The following is a 13,714-nucleotide window of genomic DNA, read 5'->3' as shown; positions in this document are numbered from 1 at the left end:
TCCTCAGCATTGAGGATTAAACTTAGGGTCTCATGAATGTTTTTAAAGCTCTACTACAAAGGCTGTTTTTCTAGTCCCTTTTAAAACTTTGTTAAAGACTTTTCTACTTTAATAATTTCACATCTTTATTTCTACATAGTATCAACCAACTGGGTTCTGTAATTCAATATGTAGGAAGACCTCCATGATATACCAGTTTGTGGCTCAATTGGCTGATAACTTTGATTAAATAAATCAGGTAGTCATGATTAGATTATTTCTCTAAAATATTGACTTACAGGTGTTACAACATTTAGTGGGTAACAGTATGGCAGAAGTAGGGCTTTATTTTAACAAAGTGAGCAAGTGTTAGCAGGAATATGATATAGTTAATCTGCTGGTAAATTTTGCCAATGCTTTCATTTTTCAGGTAATTCTAACCTTTTAACTTTAAAAGCTTTTAAAGAAATGCTCAAAATATATCAGATAAAGTGACAGATGGAAGTAACTTCTTTTCACAGAAATATATTTTAATAGTTAAAAAAATACTATCATGGATTTTTATAAGTGTGTTCTGAAGAATAAGGATGTTAAAACACATCCAAGAAATTCTCTTTGGTTAAAATATACTGTTAGGAAACAGGGCTAGAAGCAACACAGAGATTAAGCAGCACTATAATTAAAGGAAGGAGACAGGTTTGAAAGAGATAAATTATTTTGATTATCAACTGAAAAAAATATCTGCTAATAGTCCACAGGGAATTTTCTAAGGTCAAAGCTGAAATGTTGGTGTGGAAATTCCTGGCGTGAAAATTCTGAGATAAATACTATAGTCTTTTTTTTTCCTTTAAAAATTCCATATGGAGCATATGACATACTCCATATGGATTGCTAAAGATAACATAGAACACTATTAAGGAATCTACTTACCACCTGCATTGGATAACGAAGTTTTTACTATACTTTTTATGCAGAAGAGGAAATTAAGTGATGAACCTGCAAGGAGGGGTTTAACATGCTTTAACTAATGCCATTTTCTAAATAAGGTTTTCAGTTCACGGTAGATAGTGAAGCCTCTTCCAAATATTAGGTAGAACACAAATTTATTTCTTACCCTGCCACTTCTTCTTCGTACATTCTTTAATACTATTAGAAGAATCTCAGGGAAAAGGCTGATAAATATTAGTAGAATTATAGCCAGCCATGTGGATACAGAAGACAGCATTTGAGCAAACACAAAATACATTCTCTGTTGTTTCATAAAAGGCCTGGAATGGAAAGAAAACACAGAATGGAAAAACAAATCAGTTCCTGTAAATGAACAGAAGTTTACTTAAAACTGTCTTTTCCATTTAAAAGGAATCTCCCTCATTTACATTCGTAAAAATAATTTTGTCTAGAATATCCCAAAAGACATAAAAAATTTCATTTACCAAATGGTGATAAAGAAAATAGATGTTTTAAATCAAGGAGCAAAAAAATTCATCCAACTTAGAAACAATCATGCAATCATGCAGCCAAATAGTAAACATTCATGTGCATTAGAAAACGCTAGAGCTTAAAAATATTTAAGAGAAATGAAGTTAATTTCCATGCTAATAATAATTTTATTTCTTCACCTGTCTTATTAAAATTAGATATCCTCTACATTCAGAAATTCCAACTGAATTATCGCCCTTAAAAACTTCTGTATAAATATAAAAAAAAAACTGTATACTCATACATAAATGAGAGGAATCTACTCTTCTTGTCTTTAAACACACACTAAATAACAGTTTGTTTCCAGGAGATAGATATATGGCAGGCTACTGTTAGTAAGACAGTAATCCAAGAGACTCCTACATCTGACAATGGATTTCCCTTCAAATCGTCCACAACTGGACTTCCTTATCTTCTAAACTATATAACACAATATCTAAAGTATTGTTCCAAATGGAAGGGAAAACAGTAGCTGTGTAAAGATAGTATGCATATCAGACCTTCATAAATGATTTGGAACTCAGGAACTCTTGGTTGATAACTTCTTAGTTATCATCTATTTATTAGATCATTGATCATGCATCACATTTTATGAACTAGTTTCTAATCTCCACAGGCACTACACTTCCATAAACCCACATTCACATACATACATATACCACATAATAATTTTTAAAGAAAAATCTTTTAAGAAGAGGTATCTCAATATATCTCTGTGTAAAATATATCTAGAGCAATTAGTTGTAATAGAGCTAAAGTTGTATATAATTTCTAGTCACATTTTGATTGTTGCTTTAGAATTTTAAGCTCATGTCTAGCTTAACCTGAACAATAATGTATTTTTTGGCCAATGTTATCAGGTAGAAACTTCACAGGGTGACCATTTCTATTGGTCAGGCTATTAATTGTTTTATTTCACAGACAGAGGTTATGCAAAGCTGGGTCTTTTGAATGAACGGATTAAAATACTCATATTTGAAATTGTACCAAAAAGTAACAAATTATATGATATAAGTAACCTTGTAGTCCATTAACACTATAGATTAACATCTTATGTATCATCTTATATATCACATAATCAAAACTTTAAAAGTATATCTTAATATAAAGTATACATATAATTATTTAATATTGCTCACGTATGTACAGCTGCTTACCAAATAAATCCTCCCCAGAGAAATGAGAAAAAAATATAAAAGGCTAGAGAACCCCAGATCACAAAATGATTTATCCATGTCCAGAATCGGGTATCCAAGGCGAGCTGAAAAGATACAACACAAGCATTTTTTCCCCATAGGCACAATATATACCAGGTAATGCATTATGATATCTGATAATTTATACAGATACAATACCTATGGGAGGATTTAGCTTTAGCGATGGCTTTAGAAGGGAGTGTAACTAAAAGAGCAGAAGTTAGGCTTTTCAAAGTACTAAAGTAAGAATGTTGACTGTTGCCCTGAGGTCTCTAAATTCTATAGTACAAGAGTGGAAGTATAGTTAAGTCAAACAATTTGCAGGTGAGGGCTACAGATGTTTCGGTATTGAGTGACAGGTGACAAATGAAGCCATGGTAATGATAACCAGTAGGCCAAAGTTCCAGCAATTAAGAAGAAATAGATTTCCAATGTAAGTACGGGTTCTAAATTTCTTAATACTAAAAACAAAACATAGAATATATACTAGACAAAAAAAAATCAATAAATAGTATACAAATGCTAAAACCCTTAGCATTACATACTTTCTAATTAGCATTCAAACAAGAGCTTAGATAACAAACAGTAACACAAAGATTAAGAAACAAAGGTTATACAAAATATAGTTGAATAAATAAAAATCTAACCTTCAGAGTCACAGTGAATACTAAGACTGTAAAAACAATGGTTCCAAACGTCCAGTTTCCATATATCTGAAAAACATTTAACAACTATATATGTCATGAATACACAAACCTGATGAAGAAATAAAAGTAAAGTTTAATCCTGCAAGTGACTGACAAAGATCTTTTTATGAATTATTTGGGAAAACAGCTTGTCACTAAGGTTAAGACATAATGCTAGACTTTCATGGTTAGATCCACCACACCTGTGGTTGGTTGGGTTTATTACCATACAGCATCAAATGGGGAACTCATTGGTTTGATAAAGGAAGAGGGGAAAAAATACTATTCTGCTAGAAGCACTGTTCATCAAAATAAGTTATCTAGATGACTTATGTCTCTAACAGAGTTTGTTTTATCCTAGAATATAAGGAAAGTTCTCACATAAGCATAAATGAACTCACATTTTAAAAGTGAGTCTAATTTCCTAACTATAAATACCACGTCTGTTAGCATGTGCACACCAAAGAAGCAGTACCACTTATACATCCAAACGATGGCAATGAATGGCACATATGCTTACCAAATGCTGTCAAGATCTGTATGCATAACATTGAAACAGAAAATGAGATGTAAAACGTTTTCACGAAATAAAAACAAAATAAGGTTAATATAAGAAAAAGAGAAATCAACCAAATCATACATGGATTTAGCTGTTGATAACAATTTTTACACTTATGCAATTTTAGCAAACACTTAAAAAAGGATGGTGACATATACAATAAAATCTTAATTTGGACTTCATGAACTCAAAATGCATAATGAATCAGAAAAGGCTGGACCACTGATTCTTATATACCAGTTGGAATGTTGGCTAAGCCAATGAATGTCAACATAAAGCAAACTTGAAACAAATTCTTTTTAAGCAGTAGCCAGCTATACATAATTTTTGTGCCAAAAATAAAAAAAAACAAAAGTCATAGGACTACTCATAGGTGAAGGATCTGAGAAGTCACAAAATTGAATCTCTACTTACTAGAAGACAAAAGTTGACTTAGAAAGCTAATATGGCTTTCCCAAGGATACCCAAGATTCAGCAGGACCTTCTGTGGCAAGTGCTTGGTATATGTATTCGAAAATCAATTAATATTTTCCTAATATTTACATTATGATTAATAATTGAAAAGGATTCATACTAAACTAACTTCTTAGCCCAAATAAAAGAAGCCTGACTATAATATCTAATTTTAAAGTATCATTCAAATTGATTGAGCTTACACTTTTGTAGATGTTAGTTATGTAGGTTTCAGACATGTTATATGTAATAAATTATTTTTGAAACTTGGATTTTTGCTTCATATTTATGATTAGTAGGAATGACCGTAAAAGAAGAGTACCAAACATGGCAAAGGAGAACACAGTAAAAGCAATATCTATGGCTAGAGGTTCAGTTTCTAGTGTGTGGCTACAGGAAGATGGCTTCCTCCCCTCTCCCACTTCAAAATTCTCTCCTAGAGTATGAGTAGCAAAGCTGTCCCAGTGCAACTACTCACTGATAATGTCATTTTCTCAGAAGGCACTAGCAGAACCAACAGAGATTAAAAAAATAAATACCACAAGAATATGTGGATAATAAATATAGTTCCTATGGGAAAAATACAACATGTTCTTTTTACCTTTCCATTGTCTTCTAAGGATGATGTTGTCTGAAAAAGGAAGTAAGTCCCAAAGAAGAATACTGTCCCTTCAAAGGCAGCCAGAAATGTCCAATATAAGAAGGGCCCCAACTGTAACATAGCATTACCAGTAATTTTCCTAGGAAGAAACGGAGGAGAAATATTAATAAATCTGTTAGCTGTTGGTTTAAAGACACAAGGAAGAAATATGAAAGGTGGTCATTAATATTACCTTATTATAATGAAGGGGCTGCCCTAATGATCAGAAAGTTTTTTTTTTTTTTTTTAAATAAAAGGATGGACTAATCAAAGTTAGATCTTCATGTAATCACTACCTGACTGAGACACTGAAGTAAACATAATTTTTTTTTTTTTAATTCTGGCCACAGACAAAATAATTATTTATTTTGTCAGTAATAATTATATACGAATTAACAGTTATTTTTAAATGGTACGAAATGAATTAAGATTGATCATTTATCCATCTACCAACCTACCTATCTGTAACTTTATACATGTATATATAAATTAAGTCAGCACACACACACAGAAAAAGAGAGAGAGTATAAAAACTAGGTTTCATTACTCTTATTTGAAAATAATAAATCTCAGAAGGTGTAACATAATGGGTCCCAAACTCCACACTTAATTGCCTAGGCAATCTTTCAAAGCTAGTGATATATAAAAAGACAAAATATCACATGTTCTCACTCATTTGTGAAAGCTAAAAGTGTTCACTACTTAGAACCAGAGTAGCATAGAGGTTGCTAGAAACAAAGAAGGTAAAGAGGAGGTGGATGATGGGTTCTAAAATAATGTTAGAGAATGGGAGGCAGTTCTATTGTGGTATAGCAGAGTGAAGTGACCACAGCTTATAATAGTTAGACACTTCAAGATAGGCAGAAGAGTTTGAAGGTCATCAGTGCAGAGAAATGATGGTATCTGAGAATACGCAAATGTTAACTGCTCTAATTTTATCATTATATATTGTATATATGTGTTGAACTATATCATAATGTGTAAACAACAAATATTAAAAGTTAATAAATACTGTTGCCTGATTTACATCCACATTCTGATTTTATTGGTATGATGTATAACCTAAATACTAGGGTATTTTAAAGTTCCTTAAGGGATTCTAATGTATAGATATTCACTCAGGGGCTAGAGAGATGACTCAGAGGCTAAGAGCACTGGCTGTTTTTCCAGAGGTCCTGAGTTCAAGTCCCAGCAACCACATGGTGGCTCATGACCATCTGTAACAAGATCGGGTACCCTCTTCTGGACTGCAGGCACTACTCAGCAATCAAAAAAGAGAAAATCATGAAATTTGCAGGCAAATGGCAGGATCTAGAAAAGATCATTCTGAGTGAAGTATCCCAGAAGGAGAAAGACAAACATGGAATATACTCACTTATATAGACCTAAAAGATATGATAAACATAATGAAATCTATACACCTAAAGAAGATAATCAAGAAAGCGGACACGAGGTATATGATCAATCCTCATTTAGAAAGACAAATGGGATATGCATTGAACATATGACAGGAGTCTACCTCTGAAAGACTCTACCTAGCAGTGTTCCAAAGTAGATACTAAGACTCATAACCAAACCCTCGGTAGAGTGCAGGGAATCATATGAAAGAAGGGGAGTTTGATATGGAAAGGATAGGAGTTCCACAAGGACCAAACATATCTGGGCAAAGGGTCTTTTCTGAGATGGACACTCATCCAAAGACCATGAGAGGATAAAACCTAGAACCTCTGCTCGGATGTGACCTGTGATAGCTCAGTAATCAATTGGTTCCCCATAGTAAGGGGAACAAGGACTATTTCTAACAGGAACTCAATGACTGGCTCTTTGACCTCCCCACCTCCCAAGGGAGGAGCAGTCCTGTTAGGCCACAGAGGAGGACTTTGCAGCCAGTCCTGAAAATACCTGACAAAACAGAGTCATATGAAAGGGGAGGAGGTCCTCCCCTATCAGTGGACTTGGAAAGGGGCAGGGAGGAGATGAGGGAGGGTGGGTGGGATTGGGGAGGGAATGAGGGATACAGCTGGGATACAGAATTAACAAAATGTAACTAATGAGAAAAATAAAATTAAAAAAATGATAAAAAAATAAACAGACAGAATACTGCATACATAACAAATAAATAAAACTTAAACAGAAAGTTCACTGTACTGCATTAACTTCAAACATATGTTCTCTTAGCTAGGTATAGTGGCACACGCCTTTAATCCCAGCAGAAGCAGGTGCATCTCTGAGGCCAGACTCGTACACATAGTGAGTTTCAGGTCAGCCAGAGCTACAAAATGAGACTATGACTCAAAACAAAACAAACAAACAAACAAACAAACAAACACATATGTTCTTAACAATGCTACCAAGTTTTCTAACTGTATCTGTAAATATAGTTTGTTCAATTTCTTATTGGAAATTTAACCTTTTTTAGGTAGGTCTTAGTTTTCCATCAGGTCAAATCACATGTTAGGATCTGTACAATGTCCTGATATATGGCAAGTGGACAGATTAAAATTAAAATTTCAAAAGCAGTACACTCTTGTCAGTCAACATCAGAAAGTGAAATGAAACAAGGCTACTACTTCAAATGAAGCAGATCTTCAAAAAGAAGATGGGGTTGCTCAGCAATTAAAAACAAGGAAACCATGAAATTTGCAGGCAAACGGTGGGATCTAGAAAAGATCATCCTGAGTGAGGTATCAAAGAAGCAGAAAGACACCCACGGTATATACTCACTTATAAGTGGATACTGACATATAGTATAGGATAAACCTATACAAATCTGTACACCTAAAGAAATCAAGCAAGGAGGACCCTGGGTAGGTCGATCAATCCTCACTCAAAAAGACAAACAGGATGGACATTGGAAGAAGGAGAATACAGGAAAACAGGACAGGAGCCTACCACAAAGGGCCTCTGAAAGACTCTACCCTGCGGGGTATCAAGGCAGATGCTGAGACTCATAACTAAACTTTGGGCAGAGTGCAGAGAATCTTATGAAAGAAGGGGGAGTTAGTAAGACCTGGAGAGGACAGGAGCTCCACAAGGAGAGCCAACACTACCAAAATATCTGGGCACAGGAGTCTTTTCTGAGACTGATATTCCAACCAAGGATCATCCATGGATATAACCTAGAACCCCTGTCAAGATGTAGCACATGGCAGCTCAGTATCCAAGTGGGTACCCTAGTAATGGGAACAGGGACTGTCTCTTACATGAACTCTGTGGCCGGCTCTTTGACTACCTCCCTCTGAGAGGAGAACAGCTTTGCCAGGCCACAGAGGAAGACAATGTATCCAGTCCTGATGACACCCGATAAGCTAGAGTCAGATGGAAGGGGAGGAGGACCTCCCCTATCAGTGGACTTGGAGAGGGGCTTGGGAGGATAAGAAGGAGGGAGGGTGGGATTGGGAGGGAATGAAGGAGGAGGCTACAGCTGGGATACCAAACGAATAAACTGTAATTAATATAAAAAATAAAAAGGAATGGGGTTGTGTGTGTATATATACATATATCTTTTTTTTTTGCTTCTATTTCAAATTTCTTTTGCTTCTAATTACTCAAATAGCACACCTATTGATAATACTACAGAAATGCCACTGGGCTATTATTTTCAGTTATAATGTAAATGCAATGGTTCTTTGCGTACTTGGAACAGAGAATGAAAACATGACAAATTATACAACTTTTTATCTCATACGACTTTTACGTGCAAATCTGAAATTTCGGGGATGCTGTTTTTAAACAGAAAAGTGAGAGAAAAAAAGATGTATATGTTTCCCAGAAACAGGAAAAGTACATCTTTGAAGATACTTGGAGTGAGTGCCTAGCAACTGCTAGCCAATGTGGCTTTTCTAGTCACTGATTTAGACTGGAGCAAATAGGACAAAAGATAGTGATTCCCATCCTTGCAAAAATCTATGTGAAACAATTGCCAGACATGGTATGGTATATTGAATTACTAGTCAGACTTTTTGACCACATTTACATGAGGAATCTGTTAGAAAGTCTGATTAGGTCACTTAACATGAAGGAAAGCATAAATGAAAAACAAGAAGACTGGGTCTAGAGAAAGGCTGACTAGTAATATTTTGAGTACCTCAATATAACATGTACTAGATGTTAGTAGAATGCTGTTTAAAGGTCAAGAAGTCAGCTACACATACCTGCTCTCTTCACAAAAGAATTAGTTCAGTTTTCAAATATATATTAAGAATATAAAAATAACCAAATATTTCAAATTAATATTTTTCAAAATGTCTGAGTTACTAAGTCCTAAAGGTGAAATACATAATGTCACTGCTAAAAAATCAATACAGACCCATGTTTATAAAGGAGTTATCAGGGTAATAATATTCTGTTATCCAGGAACAAGCTAATATCAAGTTTGATCAAAGTTGGTATCCATTGCCAATGTCAGGAAGGTAAGTTGCACTTTAGGCTTTGCCGCAGTTATGTCGCAGCCTTTATTCTGCACCTCTGTGCAAGACTGTGCAATAATTTGTGACCTACACATTTATCAAAAAATATACATTTAAGTAAAGGACTGATATCTAGGGGAATATGTACCATTCTCCTGTTGATTGATATGTTTAAGCTGAAAATTCACAACAGAACCACTTAATGAACCAAGTGATCAATTCTGTGTCCTTCCTACCTGTAGATGGAAAAAAAATTACATCCCACAAATGGTGACTTATACCAAACATACCAGGACCAACACAAGAGGATTTCAGAAATTCTAGGCTACCCTGAGCTACACAGTGAGTTCAAACAAACCTAGACTACAGAGTGAGAAATTGTCTGAATGCTATTTCCAACTTACATATATAATCGAGGGTCTGAGGTCAGAGTATCAATGTTGATGTGCTGTTCCAGTAGACTATAAGCCAGAATGGGCAGGGATGTGAAACAGATATTGTACATTGTAAGATAAGCAGCATCATAGAGTGGCTGAAAAGATAGACAAACAGGAAAACAATGAACTGCAGTCATTAATTTTTGAGCTAATTAAACTCATAGCAATCACTCTGCCTCTGCTTCCCTGAGAGCTGGCATTAGAGCAGTGTGCCACTGGTCCTGGTTTAAAAGAGTTTTTTAAAAATGTTTTTGGGGCAGCAAAGACAATTTTGTAAAGAAGGTCATTCTACCTGGTAAAGATTAAAATATTGAAAAATTATGTCATAATGAATATACTTTACCCATTAATATAATATTAATAATATTTTTTATTAACTTTACATAAGATTTCTCAGTTGCTAAAAATGTAGATATTCAGTAGTTATTTTAGAAAAGTCCTTACAAAAAATAAATAATAGGAAGTAGTCAACCTATGCTGCAGATTTTTTTTCTGGTTAATACTTCATGCATTTTTTGGTTAACATTTTATAATCCCAAATCATGTAATAAAGCTCAAATCCTATATTATAAGATCATTTTTAGTACCCTATTCCTGAGAGTTCCTCTTGTATGTGTTCTTACTTCCTAAGGACTAATAAACCTAATTTGATCAACTATAAGTAGTGGTGTTTGTTTTGAGTGCTGACAGCAGTGAGCTTCCAAACACAGGATGAAATCCTGAAAGCGTTTAGTAAATACTTAACATATGAACACAGAGGTCACACCACATTTGTAAAGGATCAATCAGGAATAACAAAACTTAAAAAAAATGTTTCTAGTGAGGCAGAGGCAGCTAGATCTCTGTGAGTTTGAGGCCAGCCTGGTCAACAAAGTTGACTGTAGGACAGCTAAGTCTTCACAGAGAAAGCCCATCTCGAAAAAAAAAAAAGCAAACTAAATGTTTCTAAAGATTTTAAAGTTACGTGTATGTGTAAGTCTGTGGGTAGGTAAGTTTATGTGAATGCACATGTCCAAGGAGCCAGAAGAGGGTGCAAGATCCCCACAGAGCTAGATTACAGATGGTTGTGAGCTCTCCAACATAGTGTACTAGTAACCAAATTCAAGATATCTGGAAATGCAGCATGTGTCTTAAAACATCATGTCATCCCTCTAGCCTACAAAATCTACTGAAAAAAAATAAGTATTTTATGAATTTCATTCAGGTTCAAGTATTTATTGAGTTCAGTATTAGATACACACTGCTACATATTATCATATAACCATTTTGTATTGTCTGAATTAAAGGTATCCTATATTCAAACATACACATGTAAATGTTCTCTGATTAATAAGATCCATTTAAATGTGACACTAATCAGCACAACTATGAATTTTTAACTAGTGAAGTAAACATAAATTATAATGAAAAGTGATGTGAAAATGTCAGAAACAACTGAAGAGAAATTTTAGCTCATTCACGAGTTGGCTTCAAACCATTAATAGAGGGCAATAGTAAGTGTCAAGCACTGAGGACAGACTTGATTCATCCTTTATTCACTAAGGAGTTCAAATTCAAGACAGGAAGTAGAGCTGGGGGTTTAAAGGAAGCTAGTCAATCAAGAGGAAAGGATCGCAACATTATTTGGTTTCAACAGTTAAAAAGAAAGAGATGAGTACATTCAACAATTCTCAATGAAATGAAAAGAAAATGGAGACAACCTTCACGTACTTTATATGAACAAATATTTGAGATCAGCAAAAAAAAATTAACTGAATTTAAAAGCATAAAAATGTGCTATACTTCAAGTACTATGTTGAAGAGGAATGGAGAGAGTGGGCAGCCTTGTCTTGTCCCTGATTTCAGTGGGATTGATTTAAGTTTCTCTCCATTGAGTTTGATGTTGGCTATAGGTTTGCAGTATATTGCCTTTACTATGTTTAGATATATGCCTTGTATTCCTGATCTCTCCAAGACTTTAAACATGAATGGGTGTTGGACTTTGTCAAATGCTTTTTCGGCATCTAAGGAGATGATCAGGTGGTTTTTCTCCTTCAGTTTGTTTATGTGGTAGATTACATTGATGGATTTCCATATGTTAAACCACCCTTGCATGCCTGGGATGAAGCCTGCTTGGTCATGGTGGATGATATCTTTGATGTGTTCTTGGATTCGGTTTGCAAGTATTTTATTGAGTATTTTTGCATCAATGTTCATTAGAGAGATAGGTCTGAAGTTCTCTTTTTTTGTTGGGTCTTTTTGTGGTTTAGGTATTAAGGTGACTGTGGCTTCATAGAATGAGTTTGGTAATGTTCCTTCTGTTTCTTTTTTGTGGAATAGTTTGGAGAGAATTGGAGTTAGCACATCTTTGAAGGTCTGGTAGAATTCTGCACTGAATCCATCTGGCCCAGGACTTTTTTTTGGAAGGGAGACTGTTGATGACTGCTTCTATTTCCTTGGGGGAAATAGGACTATTCAATCTTTCTACCTGATCTTGACTTAATTTTGGTAAATGGGATTCTATCAAGAAAATTGTCCATTTCTTTTAGATTTTCGAATTTTGTGGCAAATGTGTTATACTTCAATTTTTCAAATGAGAATACCAGTTCATGACATAAAATACTAAATTTGCTTTGGAAACTACTGATTTTCACTAATGAGTAAATTAAAACAGCAAGTCCTCAGATTGACTGGTGTATAATTTAGTCTTGAATTTGCTTCAAACAAAAGAATCATCAATCCACTTTTGCTTCAGGTTGGAACTTTAAGGTTACATGCGAATTAATTCCAATTCTTAGATGCATAATTAGAGACAGAATGTCCCACAAACAAAGTTTAGTTGATGATACTGTCATCTTGTTAAACCTGTTACAAATATATCCTTTCAATGGAAAAACAGAAAAGTAATATAGCTTTACTAAGAAAAAGAGGTTTTTTTTTTTTTTTTTTTTTTAAATCGTCTGATTCCATTACTGCATTTTAATAGCCACTCTAAATTCTAGAGAGTAGCTTATGAGGCTATGAATTAAAAAAGACTGCACATGTGTGCTCCAAATATACAATAAAGCCTGCTGCTGCCAGCACTAACACAAGTCCAAAGTAAAAAGTAAAGATTTGCACTTCACGCCACCTCTTCAGAAACCATCCCTTTACCTGTAACATTTTTAAGATGTGTGCTTAGTTTCTTCCCTAGGGTACTCAGGTCTCTGTCTACATGTTGTCTTATTAAAGAGATTGCTCTAGACAGCTCTTTTAAAATAGTAGCCCCTCATCTTGTCACAGTATATCCTTTCATTATTACTTTATATTTTTATTACACTTTATTTTTTCCCTTCAAAGCACTGATATAGTATCCTACATGATGTATTTATGTGGGATAAATACATCATAAATAAATTGTCTGTCTCTTCCCTATCACTATATTGTAAGCTTTAAAATGATAAGACAGTTATTTGGATCATGCAATATCCTCAGGAAAACATTACTTTATAGCATTTATAATCAAGATAAAGCTTGCCTCTAAAGTTTCAAAATTTAGTCACAGATGTGTCAGTGTGATTAGCTAGCCTGGCACCATCATTAAATCGCTTATAGATTAACCCAATTTCTGAGACAATCATCTTATAGTTCTTGTAATGCTACACTTCTACTAAGAAGGACACATACCTGTTGTGAGAATCCACAGAAGAATTGGTACAAAAACTGTGGTAAAATGAAACATAGGTTCTGGAAAATATTAAAACAAAATTAGTATTTTATTTAATCAACCTTAAAAACCAAAACGGGACTGTACAAAGTCATTCATAAACACTTCTAATGTTAGAATGAAACAATTCTCTTTTGTAAACATGTAAAGAAATTAGTTTCAAATGTTTAATTCACACTGAGTAACTTTTG

General features: G+C 34.3%; 1 protein-coding gene across 3 annotated transcripts in view; it reads right to left on the bottom strand.

Moving 5' to 3' along the window:
- The window catches only part of Atp11c (ATPase phospholipid transporting 11C), a 230,789-nt gene that overhangs the window by 13,891 nt on the left and 203,184 nt on the right, over positions 1 to 13,714 (bottom strand). For all 3 annotated transcript variants that reach the window (XM_055599591.1, XM_055599589.1, XM_055599592.1), the window contains 6 exons: positions 13,484 to 13,543; positions 9,806 to 9,933; positions 4,954 to 5,092; positions 3,302 to 3,367; positions 2,616 to 2,719; positions 1,094 to 1,247 (listed from right to left, as the gene is read on the bottom strand). In XM_055599591.1, the coding sequence (XP_055455566.1) occupies positions 1,094 to 1,247; positions 2,616 to 2,719; positions 3,302 to 3,367; positions 4,954 to 5,092; positions 9,806 to 9,933; positions 13,484 to 13,543 (651 nt within the window). The remainder of the gene's footprint in view (positions 1 to 1,093; positions 1,248 to 2,615; positions 2,720 to 3,301; positions 3,368 to 4,953; positions 5,093 to 9,805; positions 9,934 to 13,483; positions 13,544 to 13,714) is intronic.

Source organism: Psammomys obesus, unplaced genomic scaffold (genome assembly GCF_907164565.1).
Source record: "Psammomys obesus unplaced genomic scaffold, mPsaObe1.curated_primary_1811, whole genome shotgun sequence".
Classification (NCBI taxonomy): Eukaryota; Metazoa; Chordata; class Mammalia; order Rodentia; family Muridae; genus Psammomys; species Psammomys obesus.
The sequence above is the reverse complement of the archived record's forward strand: the minus strand, read 5'-3'. Positions and strand labels throughout refer to the sequence as shown.